Below are 22,653 nucleotides of genomic sequence, written 5' to 3'. Positions count from 1 at the left end.
AATACCAATTCACAGATCTCATTAAGTTGACAAAATATGCAGGGCGGATGGGCGGAAATCATCATGCATAGTTTTCAAGAAATTCATTTTTTTAAAAAATTCTGAAGTTGATACTGTAAAATAATCACGAAGAAGTTATGAAGATAAAACCTATATTGATGCATGCTCTCACATTTTTCATTATAACACTAACAAGAGAACAGTGGCCTACCAGAGATGGAGTAGGCAGTGGGTCGTGGGTTAACAGGACTTGAACCACTTCGATCCACCACCCACCATGACCCACTCTGATCCCATCGACCCACCACCATGACCCACTCTGACTTACAGACTCACTTTGTTCAGTGCATTGTAGACAGCATCCTCTGAACACTGGTGAATTTGTCTACGTTTTGCTTTCAAGGCCTGTATTTTTCTTCATTTTTCATTTATTTCTATTTATTTACCTAAGATGAGTATATCTTAGTGAAAAAAGAAACTTGAGGCACTTTCGGATGTTAATATTTGAAATTGTAATATTAGCAATAGGACTTCCTACTTGGCTTTCGAGACACAGTAGAATTTTACAGTTTTTTTTTCTTTTACGTTGGCCTACTTTACCTTGATTTGAGACTTTCAAATTTCATCCTTTTTTTCCACTGAAAAGTATCGATAATTCAACAAGGAAACAATTATATATGATAATAAAGTTGAAATTCATCATAATATGGTCCATGACAAACACTTCACCATTTTATATCGTAAAAATCAGATCTACCGGTATTGTAATAGAGTGGTGCTTGAGCAATTGACCGCAGAAATTGAAACTTCTATTAGTGGTAATTTCACAGCCTTACAAGTGTAAACTTTTTAGTCAGAGTTGATGACGATGGGTTTTGGTGGTTGGTGTGTCAGAGTGGGTCATGGTGGGTGGTGGATCAATGGGTCATGGATCAAGTTTTCATTGACCAACGCCATCACTGTAGCCTACACATAGTTGTACACAGCATAGTTTAATAAGGTAAAACCCAAAATTATAATTCGCTCTTAAATTTTTGTTTAGTTATAATCCTGTCCAATGATGAGACATACGTGTATATCGAGCTTTACAAAATAACGCGATTGAGGATAAATTACAATCTTTTAGTGTTTGAGATAATCGAGAAAGCCAACTTCTATGGAATAAGAAAAGATATCCGCTCCCAGGGTAACAACTAACGCCTTTTCAAAAAAAAAAAAAAAAAAAAAAGCAGAAAAGGCACACATAGACTTTTAAATTTATACCAGAGTTGCCAAAAAATAAAATCATGAGATTATTCAAAAACTTTGTTTTCCGTTTCTATTAAGTTTCACATATTACGCTGTATAGTATAAAATATTTCAGTTTAACGTCCCACAATTACATCCTTGAGGCTAAGGGACATGGATCATTAAGGCAAGTGAATGATAATGGTAGAATTGATGCAGTGAGAATGTGGGAGGAAACAGAAGTAATCCGAGAAAACCCACGAACATCATGATGTCCACACAAACTTACTTGGGCAGGGATCGAATCAGGGTTTCCACGACGCAGAGGTAAACACTGTACTACTGAGCCACCATGCCCTCCTCTGTATAGTATAAATAAGTTTTGTGACTATAATAATAATAATAATAATAATAATAATAATAATAATAATAATAATAATAATAATAATAATAATAATAATAATAATAATAATAATAATAATAAGGGATGTCATGACGAGTGGGATTTAATTCATTATTGATTAGATTTCAATATCTCTCTTCAGCACCAACGCTATAAGAGACGGAAATATTGTTTAAATTGCGATTCGTACAACTTTTGGGACTAGTATCTGAAGTAATACCCCACAAGGAGATTGAAACACGGACCACATATATAGAAAATGAGCGTGTAGTCATTCAGTCACAGCATGGACTGGATCCACTGTTTAAACTATCCAATCTAAGACCAGGACCAGAAACATATTTCGGTCTACTTGTCTCTCTGTAGTGTGAATATGCTTCGTATAATAAATCGCAGTTTCGTCATGTCATTTCAAACTTGATTCCTTACTATAACTTTAGTGCTCGCTCATGGATATACGACAGCAATACAAGTCTTTGGCACGGAAGATCGGAAGATATGAGTTCGATTGCCGGTGTAAACATGTTTCGCATCTCACAATAATGACATAGATCTACTTGTCACTTAGACTCGGGACTCAAAAAGGAACATTAAGCTTCAAATCAATCAACATACACTATGGCTTAATATCGTTCCTCAGATATATTTTTATAATTGTAGTTTCCATAGAAAAAAAATGAAATGAAATCTTTGAATTTTACGTCCCACGTTTAGGTATCCCAAAGGAGACGGTGATGATGAGTAATGAATGAAGTGGTGGAATGAAGAAAGTGGGAGGAAACGGGAGAACCCCGAGAAAACCCACGCACAAGGTGTTTGTCCACCACAAAGTTCACTTGGCGGGGACTGGGATCGAACCCGGGACCCCAACCACCAGAGATGAACGCTCTACTACTGAGCCACCGCGGCCCCTCGTACTTTCCAAAGAGAGTATCATCTCACGATTTGAAATAGAATTAACTTTTAGGTCTTGCTATTATCTCACTTTTAAAACGTAGGGTGCACGTTGTTTGAACTTTAGTAATGCCATACCATATACCATACCACTGTCAATATACCATATTTCTAAGGAAGATGTATATCAAGATTTAATATTTTTTCAGATGTGCGAACCATAATTTGATCTAGCGGTGCTATAGAAGTTCATTAGTCATTTTGTCAATTGTGAAATTCGTTCGAGTATCATAAGTAGAGTTCTAAATGGATATAAACTATGCCTGATTCACATTCATATCCGCAGATGTTGAGGTAATATCATATACTGTAAGGCTTATTTCTTCCTTAACTATTATGGTTTCAAAAATACTTTCCAGCATAATAACTGTAAAATCCTCCTTTGTACTTACTAGAGTTACCATCTTTCCAAGGCAAAGTATAGGGGCACGTCACACAGCTAGGAAGAGTAAATTAATTTAAATATTACAGGCCCTATATACAATCAATGTTTTAAGTCTGAGAATACTATTGTTTTTTTTATTCAGAATTTTCAAAAAAATGTATCCATAAAAAAAACATTTTGTTGGACTTGTTCTGTAAAATAAACATCTTTGCTCATATGAGGAAATTGAAACGGTCCTGTTTGCACTGAGACAAATTTATTGAGTATATTTGCGTTTAATGAAATGCCGACACTTAGCCTTGAAAAGAGCTTTACAAATTCCAGGCATTTGTTTCATTAATTTATCCAACTTTTGAGAAATTATGCGACTCCAGTTGCTCTTAAAAGCCTTTTGAAGACCTTCAGTATTCGTTTGCATCTATTTACGATCCATTTATAGGCTGTCCTGTCAAGTTCATCATACAAGAGCTCGATGGGTAACAGATTCAGTGACTGTGGCAAGTACGCCATTTGTTTGTGATGTAAGAGTCTTCTTTGCATTGCAGATAATTACTGCATAACTTGGAAGAATGTTTGGGATGGAAATCCAATTGTAGTACAAAGTTCTGCCCCAAACATACGTTCCTGATGGAATTCCACACCTCACTTAAAGTTTGTGAAACAAGTTTTTGTTCATTATTCCACTAATTCGAATTAAACAATCAACTTCGTAATCTGTAAAACATCCCCAAACAGTAACGCTACCTTCTGTATCTTGCTATAGATATTACACGGTCGAGACGAAAGCGCTCTTCGGGATGACGACGCACATTGGAAGGCGAAAAGTTAGAATTTAGATTCGTCGGTCCAGAGTGCCCTCTTCCATTGTTCATCGTTCCAGTCTTTATTTTATTTTATTTTCTTAGCCCTTGGAGTATCTTTTTGTAATGTTTCTTGCTTGAAGGAATAGTTTCTTTACCGCAATCCTATCTCCAAGACCATTGATCTGAAGGCGCCGAACCACCGTTCTATTTGTTAATGATTGGAAATGACTTCCATAGTTCTATTGGTTATTCCAGAGCGGTTAACATCTATTCCAACACGTGCTTCTACTCTAAGTTAATAGTTTCTCTTCCGCATTTTATAGTATTTGCATGTTCTTCACGCTACTCAACTGGTTCACGCGAATGAAATCAGTAAAATCACATGTCACAGATTTGTATCCAATTGTGCCAATAGGTCTACTACGACACGATTGAATAGCGCATACATAACTGTTTATTGAAGTAAAGAGACAACTACTGACAAAGGTTCATATACACATCACTAAGTGTCGTAGAAACAATGCATCATCAAACAAAGCATAACATTAGTTGACTATTCATTAGTTAACTGTTTATTGGCAAGTAGCTTTCCTCAATAAATCTGTCTCGATGTCAACAAGACCATGAATTTTCGTATCATTATATGAACAATCGTTCATCTTCAAAAACAAGTTAGCTAATACTGAATACAGAGAATTCAAATAGAAACTACTAAAACCCCACCTTTCAAAATAGTTAAATGCATTTATTTGTTAATAGAACAAAACAGGTTAATAACTTCTATATTATTTGGATCAAGAATATACACCTAAGTCTATATAAGCGTACCTAGTATTGCAAATATATAATAGGTAAACCGCTGTTTCAATATTAAAATATTAAGCCTAACTTATTACATAATATAACAATATTTGGATCAATTGTAAGCTTCAGGCAACATGACTAGACACAGTGAGAGGATCACTTTACCCATCTCCTCTTCCTCCTATATATACTCCCTTCCTCCTATATATATATAGGGTGTTTTAAAAATGGCACCAATGAGCCATACAGTACTATTCTATAGGTCAAAATAAAGCGAAAGTGCTATATGATTAAATACCCTCTGGGGCCTCCTTTAGTTTGTATTTATGGGAAAAAAAAGAAAAAGTTTTTTTCATGACTACATGGTTAGAATACGCGCCTTCGGCATGGGAGACCCGACTTTGATTACTGGTGGTAGCTCACATTGCTCGAATCTCACATTAAGCTGTAGGTTCACGACTCATACAGCCTCGGTGTACCCTGCTAGTTTTCCTTGAGGGGCTCACGACTTTTCAAGGAGATCGAAATTTTACATACTAAACGCGAATCGAAAGTTTTGTTTCAGGAAGTCTTGCTAAGGGATTCTAAGATATGGTCTTCTTATTGTACTGTCGGATTCCCATTCCAATATTACTTTCCTCTGACATTACATATTCCATTCTACTCTTGTTTATTGGTTCATCTACAAATTCTGCATTGTTTTCGATTTTTTCATTGAGTGCAACTTTCTTTAGCATATTGCCAATAACATTTCCCAGTTCACCAGATGGACAGCTTTTCTAAATCAACAAACACTACATTTTTTTTCTTTTACTGTTTTGCTGCAGGTCTTCCCCTTCTTCTAGATCCAATTGTTTTCTTTCTTGTCTTTTTCTTTAAAGACAAAGTTGCAAAGCCTGATTATAATTCCTGATCAGGTTAGAAGAAAGTAGTTAGGAATTAATTTCAAACTTCCAAGTCTTCTTGTAGTGTAGCTTTTAAATGCGAAGTCTTATGGAGTGACTGGTTTGGGTACAAAACCTCGCGGCCAGAACCTCGCGGCGACAACCTCGCGGACCAAAACCTCGCCTGGCCAAAACCTCGCCTCCCAAAACCTCGCGGCCCAAAATCTCGCCAGACCGATACCTCGCCTGGCCAAAACCTCGCCGCCCAAAACCTCGCGGGACAAAATCTCGCCAGTCCAAAACCTCGCCACCCAAAATCTCGCCGGACCAAAACCTCGCGCCCCAAAATATCGCCATGCCCAAAATCTCGCCTGACCAAAATGTAAATGTTTCAACAGATAATAAGGATGACGGTATAAAAGACGCTGTTTCAGAAGAAGTATCACGGGTATTTGACCAAGTCCCGCGATACCATATGAAAATTCTATTTCTGTATTAGAGGATTTCAATGTGAAGGTAGGGCGACAGGATATTTTTAAACTGGTTATAGGGAAAGAAAGTCTGCTTAAGGAAAGTAATGACAACTAACGAGGTTAGTTTCGTGGACTTTGGAACATCCAAAAACTTAAAATTTTAACAAAAATCTAATAATATTTATGAAAGTATGAAATAATATATGAGTTTTTACGACGTCCCTAGATTATGTCCTATAGGTTAAAGGAGACGTAGATGACCAGGATGAAGGAAATGATCGAATAAAGAAAGTCGGAGGAAACGGGAATAACCCGAGAAAGCCCACGCATACGATGTTTTGTATCACCATCATCTTCTTCTTCTTCTTCTTCTTCTTCTTATTATTATTATTATTATTATTATTATTATTATTATTATTATTATTATTATTAATTGTAATGTGGAATTGCATATTAAGAAACACATTGGGTAAATTTTAAAGCAAAGTTTCATTCGCGGCGAGGTTTTGGGCCGGCGAGATTTTGGGTGGCGAGGTTTTGGCTCGGCGAGATTTTGGACGGCGAGGTTTTGGCCCGGCCAGATTTTGTCCCGCGAGGTTTTGGCCGGCGAGATTTTGTCCCGCGAGGTTTTGGGCGGCGAGGTTTTGGCCACGCGAGGTTTTGGGCGGCGAGGTTTTGGCCACGCGAGGTTTTGGTCCGGCGAGATTTTGTCCCGCGAGGTTTTGGGCGGCGAGGTTTTGGCCACGCGAGGTTTTGGCCGGCGAGATTTTGGGCGGCGATGTTTCGGCCGCGAGATTTTGTCCGTATCCCGGAGTGACTATGTTCTATGCGTACGTTTGTCTATTTGTCAATTAATATGAGAACAGAAACGGTAAGAGATATAGCGAGAACAGTTTTCTGATATGGATTTAGCGAATGTCGTACGCAGAATTTCATCAAAGGGGGGTTCAAATTTAATATTTCATTTACATATATATCTGAGAGAGATGGGTAGGTAGATAAATATAATTATCTTAGGAAACAAACCATACAAGGTAAACAAAACCAAATTTTTTACTAGATACCACAAGTGACACATAGAGACATAAACAGCAAAACAGCATCCTAATACAAGGTGATGTTACGAAATTATGTAGCACCGTGGATATATTGGAAATGAATTGTCCAAGATAAATTGTTGTCAAAAAGTATTAGAAAGACCTTCATCCACCAATGGATCGACAATTGTTTATAATGGTATGTAATCAATGTATGTGTTTCAAATATAAATAACAATCACCACTTCTCTTATATAACCCCACTTTTCATTCTTGATATCTGAGCATTTCAGATTAGGAAATACATGCTTGTACTTTCTTCTGTGAGATCATATATTTAACCCTGTAGCTATAAGAATTTCTAGAAACAAAGACATTAAAATAAAATTTACCGTTCCCCAGTCCGCCATTAATCTTCTGGTATGTACAGAGCAAAGCAAGGTTCTCTAAATAAGTCAATTGTTTTTGGCTGTGAAAAACTTGTATCCAACAAACTCTCCCTTCCAGCTGCGTGTGTGTGTCTTTATGCCTGGGTATAACAATCGGTTCTGCGAACTCGAAATATTTTAACAACCGGTTCTACCGAACCGGTGCGAACTGGCAGGATAGCACCTCTGACAATGGCGAGTCAATAAGTATACGAACTTTCATTCTCATCATCTGATCTACTCTTTCTTCGTCCTTCACTCTTGTTCGACCGCTTTGAATTTTTTAATCCACTGGCAAATACTTCGCAGTGGTAAAATATTGGCTCCGTATTGTGTTGAAAGTAATCTGTAGATTTTAGCTCCTAGTACACTTTCAGACCACAAAAATAAATTGCCGAACGTTGTTCTAAGGTGCAAATGAGCAGTGGCGTAGCAATGTTTACTTTGCAATAGTGAAAAGTGAACTAATGTGATAATCTGAAACCTGACACAAGCAAAGATAATGGTGTTATCTATCGGCTTATGAGACGGAAAACCGTATATCTAACCCACAGACGATTACAACAATAGTGCACATACTTATTGACTTATTATGGAATATATTTTAATATAACAAATGATTATTTATTTATTGTTAATATGCGCATCTTACTCAAGGAGGAAGTTTAAATCCTGAACCATCCTTGTTTACGCCACTGGATTCAGCATATCAACAATAAGTTCCATCTCTGTCCTTAACGTTGTATTCCAAACGACAGTTGCAGAAATATACTATTTCCGATTTCAATGTCAATCATATATAGCACAAACGCCCAAAGATAGTTAGAAACGTGATTTTGATCGTACATTCAGCGTCTCAGGAATAGATTCCTTTTCTGCCTTTATCACTATGCAAAAACCTGAGTGGTTAATATACATAGCAATTACTGAATTAATAGTGATCGTTATAGAGCAAATATGGTAATAATAAATGCGAGTAACTATTTTTTAAAATAAAAATTTAGAGTCCGAAGAATAGGTTTCATTTTGGGTTTTATGTCTTTATTACAACCGAAAGTCCTTATTACAATTTTTAACACAATGGAGCAAAACGATAGAAGAAAACCAGAAACATTATAGAAAAATGATTTTTTTTTTTTTTAATTCGAGACCAAACGAGACGAGAAATTTCAAGAGTTCCTTGCACAGTACTAGCTCGCCTGTCTTTGACCTCAAACACTGTTTTGGTTTACATGTTTCCAGGGGTGCATTAGCGCCGAGAGTCCACCAAGTCCGGACCCCCCCCAAAAAAAAATCTTGGTAACTCGATATGTGTTCGTAGATTTTGTACACTTTTTTAATAAAAAATATACTTGTTTAGCAGAGAAATGATTCATGTAGCATAAATATTTGATCTTACATTTCACATGTACTCTTTCTTTTCTTACAAAAACAATCTAGTTCTATCATTTTTTTCTGAAAATATAGATGGCTGTACTTTGCAATTACTTGTCATCTTTTCGGGTGTACACTAAGAAAAAAAAAAGCTCGTATGTGACGTACGTAAAATCGTATGTTACATTTGTAAATACTTTAGTTTTGGACTTAACGTACAGCAAACGTATAACTGAAAACGCGTGTTTTATAATACTTTCTGTGTAAGTCTTCCATCTATATATATTTGCCATATGAAACAATATAGGCAGTCAGAATCTCACATAAACATGAACATATATATCATATAGCTGACGAAGATAACATACATATAGGTATATAATATAAGGAAGACTGTTAGATATCAAGACATCCTGCAACGGCATGATGTACCATCTAAGGGCAGTGCCTATGTAGGATACGGATAACGTATGCTTCGTACTGATTTCTGTAGTAAGCAAGAGGATTCCGTATATTTGTACAATATACCGCTGTGCGGAGAATGGAATTTTTCTCAGTGTAGAAGAACACAGATTAAATACTATATAGACGTAGTGGCTTGCAGTATAGGACTCGCCACCAAGTTGGACCTCTCCCAACAAAATTTTCTGGGTGAGGACTTGCATGATTTATAGTGTAAAAATTATAAATTGAAATGAAATGAAATCTTTCAGTTTAATGCCCCATGAATATGTCGTTTAGGCTAAGGTAGACGATGATTAAAGCAAGTCAATGTTAATGGAAGAATTGGTGGAATCAGAAAGTGGAAGGAAATGGGAATATCCTGAGAAAATCCATGGATACGATGTTGTCCACCACAAACTTACTTGGAGATCAAACTAGGGACCACATGCTCCAGAGGTAAATCCTCAACCACAGAGCCCCCTGCCCCCTCAAAATTTATAAGTTGATAAAGTATATATAGAGACATAATGGAGAGTATTTATGAACATTTAAAGATACGCAAGTTATTACACTTAATAACACAATACTATACTCCAATAATAAATATGGTTTAAGTGTTATATCACTCCTTTACTAAACCTCTTTTGGCGTAGGATTCTGATAAATTCTAGCTGAAACTAAGAAAAAAAAAACATACATTTCGTATGTAAATTTACGAGACAAGACGAGAAAGAATTGTTCGATAATCGAGTCGAGACGAGCCTTCTATAAAATTTATGTCACAATTCGAGAAAACCTTATTTCTTGTCTCCATCTCGTGGGCAACACTAATATTCAGAAAGGTTTTAACATTCCAAAAACAGATGCCATTTTTCGTGGATAACAATTTACTGAAAACGGAAGTGTTAGAAATTTATTACAACTTTCGGGTTTGAATAGTACTGCTCATAAAGCAACAACACATCTTTAGTGAAGTCCAAACATCAAATTTCAGTATCTAAGCTCAAGAGATTCTAAAGAATGGACATCTCATCATAATAACTGCCACCTCCATCCCTCTTTCTTCCCACCTCTTTTCTTTCCTTTCAGGAAAACTATTTTTATAAAATAATAAGTCACATGTTTAATTATTTTAAATAAAAAGTTCAATTGTCAAGTTCCATGTCCCTAACATTAAGTAATTCCGAAAGATGGCGATTTTATTATAAAAATAATAATTCCACCCTTTTTCCTGTCTACCCCCATTTTTCTTTCTTCTAGATCAAATATCAAAACACATCGAAACACGTGACTTATTATTTTAAATGATATGCCCATATAAAAATTACATGTTTCTAAGTTTCAGGAATACGGAGATACGAACATTTTAATATAATAATTTCTATTCCTATTTCTGATCTTTCCCCCTCGAATTTCCAAAACTCCTTCCTGAGTGAAACCTTACGTCACAGATCTTATGTCTTGTATAAATTTCATGTATCTAGATTAAGCGGTTTGGCCTGGGCTTTATCAGTCATTCACTCAGGTTTTTTTTTTTTATATTTAGAGACTCATCTTGCATGTATATCAATTTCTTAACCTAAATGTTAGGTTAAGTTAACCTTAATGTTAGGTAATCAGAAATGTATAAAGATGAAGTTTATAGCCAATTACTGATTCATTGTTTTGAATTTATGTCGCATATCACCGACCGGCTTGTATAGGACGAGACAAACAGCATAAATGGGATCAGAACCAATCTAGTGCGAACTAGAAATCGAACACCCGACCCTGTGAAACAAAAGCATGCGTACTAGCTACCGACCAGGAAAGTGGATTTGTTACAAATTCAATTTTATTACAAAAGAAAGAAATATCATGGTTGACATTTGTTTTAGTTTTACATTTCGTGTATTCCATGTCTACTGTTGTCAAGACTTGCCTTTTTCCTACTATGGACCCACCTTGAAATCAGAATTCTGTCGGGAACATGTCGGGGAATTATACTCTGCAGATAATCCTTTGCACACCCGTTACACATTGATGAAATATGTATTTTTGAATTGTATATGTATGACTTCCATTACGCTAATATGAAGTCCTCTACAAGATTTCTCGAATTCAAAATAGCGCGTGTTTAAATTTAGCTTTTCTACGATTTTGGACAGCTCTAGCTCTTAAACTATGCACTTTTCCCCACAGGTCTATATGAACTTTTTGTTTTATTTTGGTATAAACACGCTGTAGCCCATATATATTCTTACTATATATGTTAGTATTTGCTTGCTTACCACTATATTAGGTTTGCTCTTATTTTGAAGCTCTGTGTAACATCGTTGAAACTAAAATCCAAAAATATCAATAATTAATAATTATATAGTTTATCAATCAGCACGAAAGTCGCGACATTTCAAAATCCCGACATGGCCATGTCGGGATATGTCGTGATACGGGACATTTTCTTCGGAATCAGGTGGGTACTAACCTTAGTATTTGTGTCACATTATATTACATGATATCACCAATGTTAAAGCTAAGCATCAAATACCGTAAATCTCTTCCGATTGTAAGTCAACTAAGCTAAATAGAATATATTGAAATCTATGAAGGCACAAATTATCTTATTATTATTAATAATAAGAAATATACGTATGAACCCCTCAGGTGCATATTTCCGGCAAAGCAGTGAATTTGCTAATATTGTATTTTTTTTTAAGTCAAAGTGCACCGTCACTGTTTTGTGCCTCAGTAATCATAAGGCAAAGATGAATGAAAGATAAAAAAGTTACTAAGATAGAAGAATAAGCCATCGCAAACAAACTCACATCTAATCACAATAGAATTTCATATTTGCGGGTATTAACAGATGCTTCTTCTTTCTCCTCAACTTACAAAAAAAAAAAAAAAAAAAAAAAAAGGTTCTGTTTTGAGGTTATTTGTTTCAAAGAGGCTCGTCGGCACGCCCCCGTTTTTTCCTCAAGATTTTACGAATAATAAAATAAAAGATTCTCTGTGTAATTATTCACTACTTAAAAATTATACATAATAAAATTGTTCGTGTTGTCGGAATATTCTTTATTGTCCAAGAGCACGTTTTTAAAACAAATTAATACATCATAAGCTTAAATAACGAACTGAGGAGATATCAAGTCCATCTCAAAAACATTGACTGGATTTCTGAGTAGTATTTTTATACGTTACTAGAAAATTACACAGATTAATATTGTTTCAATTTCTATGCAATACCTTGAAAAATGAAAAAAAGGAGAAAATGCTGATGAGCACCTAGTATAAGAAGAAGTCAATAAACTCTGGCAAAGACTGTAAACAGGATCACACGAAACTTAATTTGTGAATGACTATGTTGGTAGTTGATAGGGATGCGCACGAGACGAGTCGAGACAGGATTTTCTTGACAAAATTCGAGTCGAGACAGGGCTCTTCCAATAGAGAAATATACATTTTTCGAGTCGAGACATCACTTTTACAGCACATTTTCGAGACGAGACTGCCACAAATCTTGTCTCGTGCGCATCCCTAGTAGTTGAATCAGTCAGTATTACACAATATATACAAACACTTAACCCATGCCTCAAGTATGTGAAGTTTTAACTGTACTTATGCTTTTGGACGTTTAACTAGAAAATCTGTTAGTATCAAAAAACTTTTAAGCTCAAAAAGCCTCGTTTATAGCCATAGAACAAAAAGGTAATAGATAGCGACAAGTGGTTTTCTGTAATCTACTCAGCGTCTCAAGAAAACATCAACTCATAACTTATAAGACAGTAGCAAAACTGTGAGTGGTTGAAATACTAGTACTTCCGGTTTTAACAATTATTTACATATAGCAGAAGCGTCAAGAGATATGAAGAAGCAGCTTCTTGACACACACTCAGCGTCCCAAGAATGAGTACAATCTCGACTTTTATCTTTCAAACCGGACATAGTAAAAATCTACGATTTTCCGATTGCAACACTGGCCAGATAATGAATTAAACGTAAACAGTTGCGACAAGCACATTTTTATGACGATTCAGCTTCTAGAACATGTTTCCTCTCTGATTTTATTATTTTATTGCACTTAGAAACAATAGATATCAATTACCACTTCCGGTTTTAATGTTAATCCTTATAGAGCAAAAACAGTAAGAGAAAGGACCTAGAGAGTAATTATTTTTAAATATGGATTCAGTATCTTAGGAACGGAATCTATTTTTGATCTTATTGCTTTATTGCAATTAGTAATTATAGATGTACTACTTAAAGTTTGAGTATTGAATTAGTATAGTTTGGAAAATGAAATAAAATCTTTGAGTTTTACGTCCCACGATTATGCCGGCTAGGGTAAAGGAGACGGCGATGATGAGAAATGGTTGAATGAAGAAAGTGGGAGGAAACGAGAGAACTCCTAGAAAACCCACGCACACGGTGTTTGTCCACCACAATGTTCACTTGGCGCGTGCGGGAATCGAGCCAAGGACTCCAAGCACCAGAGGTGAACGCTCTACCACTGAGCCACCGTGGCCCTTTAGTATAGTTTGGAAGTCTGCTGTTGTTTCACACTTTGAAACGCAACTCATTTAAATAATAATAATAATAATAATAATAATAATAATAATAATAATAATAATAATAATAATAATAATAATAATAATAATATAGACGTTTTTAGGAACAGAATGAACTTTTATTTATAGATCTACAAATAACACATTACTCACTACATATCTACATTTATTTATCCCAGTCATTGCTTCATTATTTATTTGCATTGATGATAGGTATTAATAATACCGTTAACTCTTTTCTTGAGTACTCTGTACACAGTACAAAGTGAACACACATTGTTCAACGGCATTGGTAGCTTAGTGGTAGAGTATAAGCACCTGGTATGAGAGGCCTCTGGTTCGATCATAGTCTATGTAAATGTATGGTAGATAACATGGTGGAATTGGTGAGTTTTTGCGAGATTCTTCAGTTTGCTACCACATTCTCATTCCACCAATACTTTCATAATAATTCGCTTTCATTAACCATTCGTTTCCTTTAGCGTAAAGGTTATATAAATAGTATGTTAATTAAGAAATTTTATCTTTATTTCTTATGGACTCCTTTCACCGTTGAGGCTGTGTCAAACAGGAACTATGCTTGAAGTGTGGTGATCCAAAATCTGTATTCGCAAGTGGGGTTTGTAGTGGACAAACACGATGTGCGGGTTTTTTTCTGGGTTCTCCCGTTTCCTGCCACTTTCTTCATTCCATCATTTCCATTCATTCTCATCATCACCATCTCCCTTAGCCACGGTGATTAATAATGGAACGTAAAACTAGAAATTTCATTTCTAACGGAAATCGAACTAAGGTAAACGTGAAAAGAAAGCACTGTGAATACACATGATGTTGCTGAAATTTAAAAATATCAGATATAATGGCAGCTTCAGTCTGCTTATGATGTAACTTTGAAGCAGTAATAGTACAAGATAAAAGAGTCATGTAACATGATGTGACCCAATAATTTCTTTAAATGTTTACTTGTATTATTATTTTATAGAAGAAAATTATCTTCTAACAAAATGTCATTGAAACATTTGATAAATTATTTCCCTAGTTATTGCTTTTTCTTCATAAGGGACAACTTTCAAGCAGTCAAATAGTCAACGTGCTAGCAGGATCCATATCCAGTACGTTAAGACAGGCAAACAAAATATGTTTTTGGGGAACTATCTTGAGTTCACCATACATTCTTGACCGCTTACATTTTCCAACATATACAGGGTGGCCCAAAAGTAGATATACAATCCTACAAAGTATCACATTTTAGTTTATGAAGATAATTAGTTTATTTGCTTCTGTTTGTTCCAAACTTAAGGTATTATGGAAAAGAGATTAAAAACAAATAATAAAAGAACTGTAAGTTACTGCTTGTATAGATAACAACAAGTAAATGATATAAAATGCCATGAGCCGGTCAGTACGGGACTGTATACCTACTTTTAGTCCACCCGGTATTTATCTAAAGAAAAAAATTGAAAGTTTCAGGGGAGATATTCCACTTGCCAACCAGTAGCTACGGGCTTTATGCTAATGTTCACTGCATGTATTCCGAATTGATACTTTGATTTAGTAATCAAAATATAATTAACTAATTAACATAAAAGGAAGAGGTCACTGTGGCTCAGTGGTAGAGCATTCAGCTCTGGTGCATGAGGTCCTTGGTTCGATCTCAGCTCACGCCAAGTGAACTTTGTGGTGAACAAATACCGTGTGGGTGGGCTTTCTCGGGTTCTCCCATTTCCTCCTACTTTCTTCATTCCATCATTTCATTCATTTCTCATCATCACCGTCTCCTTTAGCTTAGCTGGCATAACTGTGGGACGTAAAACTTAAAGATATCATTTTTTAACATAAAAGGTTGTAATACAAGAAATATCTGAAGAAATACGTTGGGAAAAATTAATTGCATTTTCACGAACAGTAAGTTTAACTCTTACGCCGGAAACTAAATGATTGCATTCTCTTTTGGTTATGCATAACTTTGTTATTCGTTTGAATGGAAAAAAGAAAAGATTATTTTATAAGTTGTGAATAGTCATGAACTCTGTTTTACAAATTGGAAACTATTAGGACCTTAGGCAGAGTCGTTTTGACGTATGATTAGCATGATACTAAAGGTCTGACTACTGCTGGAAACATATGTTAGTCGAACTCTTTAGCATGGCACTAATCACGCGTCAGAACGACTCTGCATAAGGTCCTTAGTGTCCAATCTATCAATGATAAGATTTCTTTAAACTTATTATATATTCAGTGTTTATATGAATACAGGCAAAATTTAGTTAAATCCGTATTCTTATATACTGTATAGACTACTGTAATTTTAGCATCATTGTAAAAGAGTACGAAATCTCTTTCGATTTCTATTAATTTCCTAATTCTACAATTTCAGGTTCGTTGTACTTCTGATCGTCCCTTTGGTTTGTCACGCTGTGAAGAGAAATCCTCGAACAGATGGCGACGACTCCTTATATTCTCCTTGCCCGTGCCTTCCAGCTCCTCTGTGTTCCAGAGTATATGGACAATCTCCTGACGATGTAGCTGTGTTAGGCCATTACACAGTCTGCGAGGACTATCGATACGTTCGCTGCTGCAGTGCATCAATGGCCATCTATACTCAGCCAGAAGTTGACGGAGACTATAGCCAAATGAGGTATGATTCATCAAACAACGCCAGCAAAGCAGATGGGTCGCATGTTAGAAGAAAGTTTACCGTTTCTAATTCCGAAATTGTTTTAGCGGAATTGGGACTGGGTGCTCCTGTTATTGTACCTTCAGGTTTTAACGATACAACTGAACGAGTGGAGACTACGACACAAGATGTTCAGACTGAACCAGCCACGACAGTATCTACAGAACGAACAAACGAGTACGAAAATCGTGATCAGGAAACAACAACAAAAGCTTTCAGTGAAACGTCCACGCCAAGAGAAAAGAAAATCACACGCAAAATTTCTGTGACTTCGAGTTCTGGACTTCGAGTTCGAAAATTTAAGCCATCGAAGAAGAGGACTAAAGTACCAAAGCAGAAGCCAGAAGAGGCCAAGGAGGAAACAATATTTTTAGCAGATGCGGAAGGTAAGACCAAGGATACGTCAATTGTTAAACGTAACGTTCAGCTGAATTCACATACCATCGATTCTAAAAACACTCAGTCTCATTTCGAAAATGAAGATTTATCTACTGTTCAAGACACAATAGAAGATGCTGACGTTAAAAGAGAAACTACAAGTAAAGATATGATTCAAAAATCAAGTCAAGTAACAGATGGTGAAGTAGTGCGACACAAGAGAGCTCACTCAAATGAGGATAGCACTATTGAAGATGAACTACGAGAAGAGAAAGAAGATAGTGAATTAAATTCAGAATCGAGAAAGGAAATAGTATCTAGTGTTGCTGAAGATGCCAACTCGCATGACAACATTGAGGAGGCCAGTGTACGTGATCTAAGATATACATTGCCAACTGGATGTCGTAGTGCCTTGAATCATAGTGACTTATACATTGATGATTTGATCCTGATTCCAGAAGACCTCGAGAACATCACTGATTTTAATTTGGATACCCTTGATGAAAGAGAAGCACTGGAAAACTTGACTTTGTATTTGGATGAGAGTAGCAGCATTCCTGCAGATCGCGAAAATCTTATCTTTATAATGTATGATGACAACGAGACATCAATTGACTCACTAGAAGCACTTCCCAGTGAAAATATAAATTCTGAATTATTTTATGTTGATGAAGAACCTGTTGAAGAATCAGAAAAAGACTTAGATGCAGAAGAAACAGACACTCACCAGATATTTTATTTGCCAATGGATGATAACACCACTGAACAATCTTCTGAAAATAATCCAAGAGTTCGTCGAAGTAATGCGGAAAATATAGAGTCGCCTGTGCAAGAAGCTACGATACAAACCTATCAATATATACAAGGGAACGATCCACAAGATTTACTGCAGAAAACAGGAGCGCAAGCACGTTATCATTTCAATAACAATAATATTGGAACTGAAAATTATAAATTCATTCCGGTTCAGCAGAGTATTCAGACTCTTTCCGAAGTACCCGATGGATTTGTTTCAACGGAGAAGCCACCAAACGAGACACTTTTAAATGTTGCTTTATCTAGTCCAAGAGTTCCAATAGTAGTTGATGTACCAGCAGTTCAAAGAAATCACATCAGTTCCAATAGCGTCAACATCCCTTTCAGCGAAGCAGGAAAAGGTGGCACAGCTCCAATAAACAACATTCAGATGTCAGAATTGCACCGTGGAACCATTCAAAATCAACAATCACCAGATTCTCAGAGGTTATCTGAATCAACATACAATACGGAAATTCGTAATAATGTACCGCTCGTGTACACAATTCCTCACTCCCAGTTTGGGACATTTCGGACGAGCACTGAAAATATGCTCCAATCGCAAGAACTACAACAAAGAGGGAATAGCAGTGAATTTAAGGAACAACAAACCCAAAGAATACAAGATCCAAACAGCGCAGATTTACGGAGTACAGAGAATGCCCACCACAAGGTCGAAACACCGTCATCTGAAACAACATTAAATACAATTCGAGATGAACAAGGTAATAAGGAATTGAATACTCAAAACGAACATTATGAATCTTTTCAGACTATTAAGAACATCGCCGCTTCTATAGAAGTAACTAATCAACGAACAAATGAATTTTCCACAGTAAACCAAGTAAAACCTGATGCATTTTCCGATGTTGAAGATCATACATTATTTCAAGCAAAAAGTCCAGTAAATTCTGCAAAAAATAATCAGGGAGAAAATACGCACATTATTTCGCAAAAAGTACCAAATTTGGATTTGAAGTCTCAAAGTGTAGAAAATATTCAAGAAACTGAAAGAAGAAAAGAGAATCTGAACGAAAATAAAGAGATAAGCGAGTCTGCCAAGGAATTAACATCAAATGTACATTCCAAAGATATAAGTGACTTAGTCGAAGTCACACCTTCGACGCTCACTATTACTCAATCATCCGCACAAGTTGATACGTCAAAATCCTCCCTCTATGAAGCAAAGCATGAGCCGGAACTTAAAGCCTCGCAATCTGACCAGATCCCACATGATAAGCAAACATTGAGGAAAGATTCGACTGACAATGGAACTGCTGAAAAACCAAAATATAATAATGTAAAAGCAAAGAAAGAAAACACTCTTTTGGAAAAACCATATCGACGATCTTCCAAACCTAAAGGAATCTGGTCTACTTCTTTGAGCAAAAAATCTGAGAAAACAGATCCTGGAAAACGATTTCCTGTCCCAGAATCATTTGATTTTCAACGATTAATAATTCTAAATAAGAATGACAACTTAAAGGACAGTCAAAGTGGCCATGTTGTCTTTGATACAGTATCTGAAAATAAAGAATCACGATCGAAACGCTTTCCTGATGCTTTGGATGGTAGTGACAGAGTTACATTGAATGATCGACAAGAGGAAAATACACAAAATAAGGCCTCGACGAAAGCAAAGAGAAGTGCACCTGCAGTAAGTGAATCGCTACGAAGTAACTCAACCAAAAACAACTTACGAACACAACAGAGTGAAGATACAGAAACTTTTCAGGGTCCTCCAGTACTGAAAAAGAGTAAAACAAAGAAGGTATTCAGTAGCTTGTTTGGAAAGAAGATTCGAACTATAAGATCAGAACCAGAAGAACTAGATGCAAATATTATGGACGATAAAATTAATACAACACAGAAAGAAACGAACAGTTCCTCATACGTAAGCAACAATACCACCAACAATACCACAAGTGAAGAACCAGAAGAAGCGAGCAACACAACAAATTCTTCTGATCTGGAACAGGAACTACGTTCTTCGGGTAGCTTCTCAGTTGCACAATATTCAGAATCTGGATTGCTCCCAGGTTCCCACGCATCAATTCACGAAGATAGGCGCCATTATGATCCTCTAAATGCACCGTATACACCAGCATTAAGAAAAATCACTAAAGCACTAATTCATCCGCCTGAGAGCAGTGTCAAATTTTCCAAACTCGCTGTTAATTTTCCTGCTGCTTTTCCTACCATGTCTCTGGAAGAAATACGAAAAACTGTATACGGTCCGCCATTTGTAGGAGAGCAACCATTTCATGGATCCAATGGGCCTCGTAAGCTATTATCAGCAAACGCAGAAACTCAAGAAGAACTATCGTCTAGCGATTATAGAACAAATGAAGATCAAGTAGACATGAAAGAAAATTATATTTGTAATTTTTCACGGCAAGGCCTACAACAAAAATTAACCGAATATTTTCAAAAACTTCTTCAGTTAATATCTTCTTCAGAAAAAGAATGAAGTTATGGTCATTTTATAAGTATAAAGTAGTGTAAAAATCACCAAAGAAACACTTGAATAATGAACATTAAGTACATAAAGTGTATAAACGTTAGTCACTCAAGTTTTTTTTTTTTTAACAAAGCATATATGTAGACATTTTGAACTATCAGAATATTCAAAATATTTTGAGAGGTGCAAAGATGGTTTATAAGAATTATTTTGGGTGAACTTTTTAAAAATAATTATAACATGTAGTGCACAATATAGCACATGTGAAAAAATCAACTTAAAATTAATTAAAAATACCATTCTTCTGTTGCTGAGTTTTTATTGCGTAAAATCAAATATTAATATTAATAATTTGAACATATTATTTTTTTCTTTTTGTATTTTATGAAAACTAAGTTTAAGAAGTCGGATTCAAGTTGTAAGTGGTTATACCAGTTTTATTCATAGTTATTGTGTTTTTAGATTTTAAAATCTAATTACATTCCATCCATGCCTTCATAAATACTCGTATTTAATCAAATACCCATCTTTTGTCGATTTCTTCAACCTTTTGTATTTTATGAAAACTAAGTTTAAGAAAGCAGAATCAAGATGTAAGTGGTTATACCAGTTTTACTCAGTGTAATTAAGTGTTTTTAGATTTTAAAGTCTAATTAAATCCCATCCATGTCTTTATAAATACCTCGTATTTAATCAAATATTCATCTTTTGTGGATTTCTTCAAAGGATATTATCTGAGAAGTATACACAGAACTTTGTACCACAAAATTCGGTAAAAATAAGAAAAAAAAATACATTGTTCACTCTTAATATGAAAACTGGTTAAAAATCACAGATATATACATACTTATATACTTATATATACTTAAGCCATTTAATTCTTTATGAAATGTCATCATACTTCAAGCATAAGCATTATTGAACTTCATCAGTTTCCACAGGATGTTTATAAATCCATATTTTTGTTGATAATGATTATGTCTTTTTTTGTTTCATGAACGTTTATTGTGTAATGAAGAATTATTAAATATACAGATGTGACAATGTACTATAAATAAAATGGTTCCACTACACTTTTATTAACGAAATATAATATTATGTATTGTAAAATACCTTAAAAATGGATATAATTGTATCTTGTGTAGATGTTACCAGTTCGTAAAATGTATATAATATGTCTTTTTTACTACTATAATACATTTGTAAATAAATCCTTTATTTTGTAAAAAACATTGTTTTGATTTTGAGTATTTAAAACAAACTTTTTGAACCGTCAATTTTTTCTAAAGTGCTTGCTTGTGTTTTCATTAAATAAATAATTTTGTTCATAGATGGCAGTGTATGTCAGCACCCCTCGTGCTTGACATCTAGCGACTACATGTTGAACTACTGTAAGAACAAAAAATTAGTAAGCATATTATGTTTTTGCAACTTCAATTATGACGGTGCATTTTATAAGCATTAGGAAACAATTATTGTTACGGAGGATAAAAATGAAACGAAACCATTAGTTAACATTCACGATTATACGTTTTAAGAGGGAAATTAATTATGAAAGTTGATCTGTGTGTTTACAGTACATGATGAGTTACTTTTCTGTTTATCTCTCTATTCATCAAAATTAGTACAAATCTCCATAGCCCAACTACAATACAGCAGCATAGACAATACAAATAAAGTTTAATTACCAAACAGAAAACAAAAGATGTGAAATTAGAACGAGAGAAGCTGAGAAAAATATAGACACGAAGTTATCTACCACAAACCCATGAAGTTAGAATTGAACCATAAAATCCTCAGTGCTTTCTCTAATTACACCATTGTGCTAATGATTTTTACAAATAATACATTACATTTTCTTAGTTATAGTTTTTACCAGAGCCAGACTAAAGTAAAGAGCTCCTTGCCTAGGGTTATTATTATTATTATTATTATTATTATTATTATTATTATTATTATTATTATTATTATTATTATTATTATATCTCAGCACAGGTCGCATATTTTCGTCATGAACATAATATATATATATATATATATATATATATATATATATATATATATATATATATATATATATATATATATATATATATATATATATATATATATATATTTACAGAAAAGTAATACATAGACCCTAAACATCATATTATTTTCTCTTTCTTTTATTTTTCTTTTTTAACTTTTTAAAACAAATTTCAAATACAAAGCTCACCGTAGGCTTATTTAACGTAAACTAGGGTTTACTTGTTGTATTAACTATAGTCTCTGACGTCATAGCGGCAGAGGGCTACAGCCAGTCAGATGCTTTTGGTTGGGCAATGTATGGTCGGCACATTGGCACTCATCGCCGGAACTTCTTGGCGTTCTAGACTGATATTCGCTACCTCCTAATTTTAGTAGTTCCTTAGGTCACAACGTTGGGTTGGCATTCAAAGTGATACACTCCATCAGAAATTAAGCTCGGCAAACCGCAGATCAAAGGTTGTGCGTGCTAACTATTCGAATACCTTTTATGTAAAGCGGAATGAATTAGGAGTGTTTTATCCAATCTCCTCAATTTCGGAGGGATTCAT

At 35.1% G+C, this 22,653-nt stretch overlaps 1 protein-coding gene across 1 annotated transcript in view; it reads left to right on the top strand.

Annotated features, from left to right (window-relative positions):
• Positions 1–20,194, top strand: part of LOC145694860 (uncharacterized) — a 36,551-nt gene extending 16,357 nt beyond the window's left edge. Inside the window, exon 2 of the mRNA XM_081771561.1 lies at positions 16,141–20,194. Within this exon, the coding sequence (XP_081627687.1) occupies positions 16,141–20,083 (3,943 nt within the window). The 3' untranslated portion in view covers positions 20,084–20,194. The remainder of the gene's footprint in view (positions 1–16,140) is intronic.
• The last annotated feature ends 2,459 nt before the right edge of the window (positions 20,195–22,653 follow it).

Source organism: Thermobia domestica, chromosome 9 (genome assembly GCF_964235325.1).
Source record: "Thermobia domestica chromosome 9, izTheDome1.hap1.1, whole genome shotgun sequence".
Taxonomy (NCBI): domain Eukaryota; kingdom Metazoa; phylum Arthropoda; class Insecta; order Zygentoma; family Lepismatidae; genus Thermobia; species Thermobia domestica.
The sequence above is the reverse complement of the archived record's forward strand: the minus strand, read 5'-3'. Positions and strand labels throughout refer to the sequence as shown.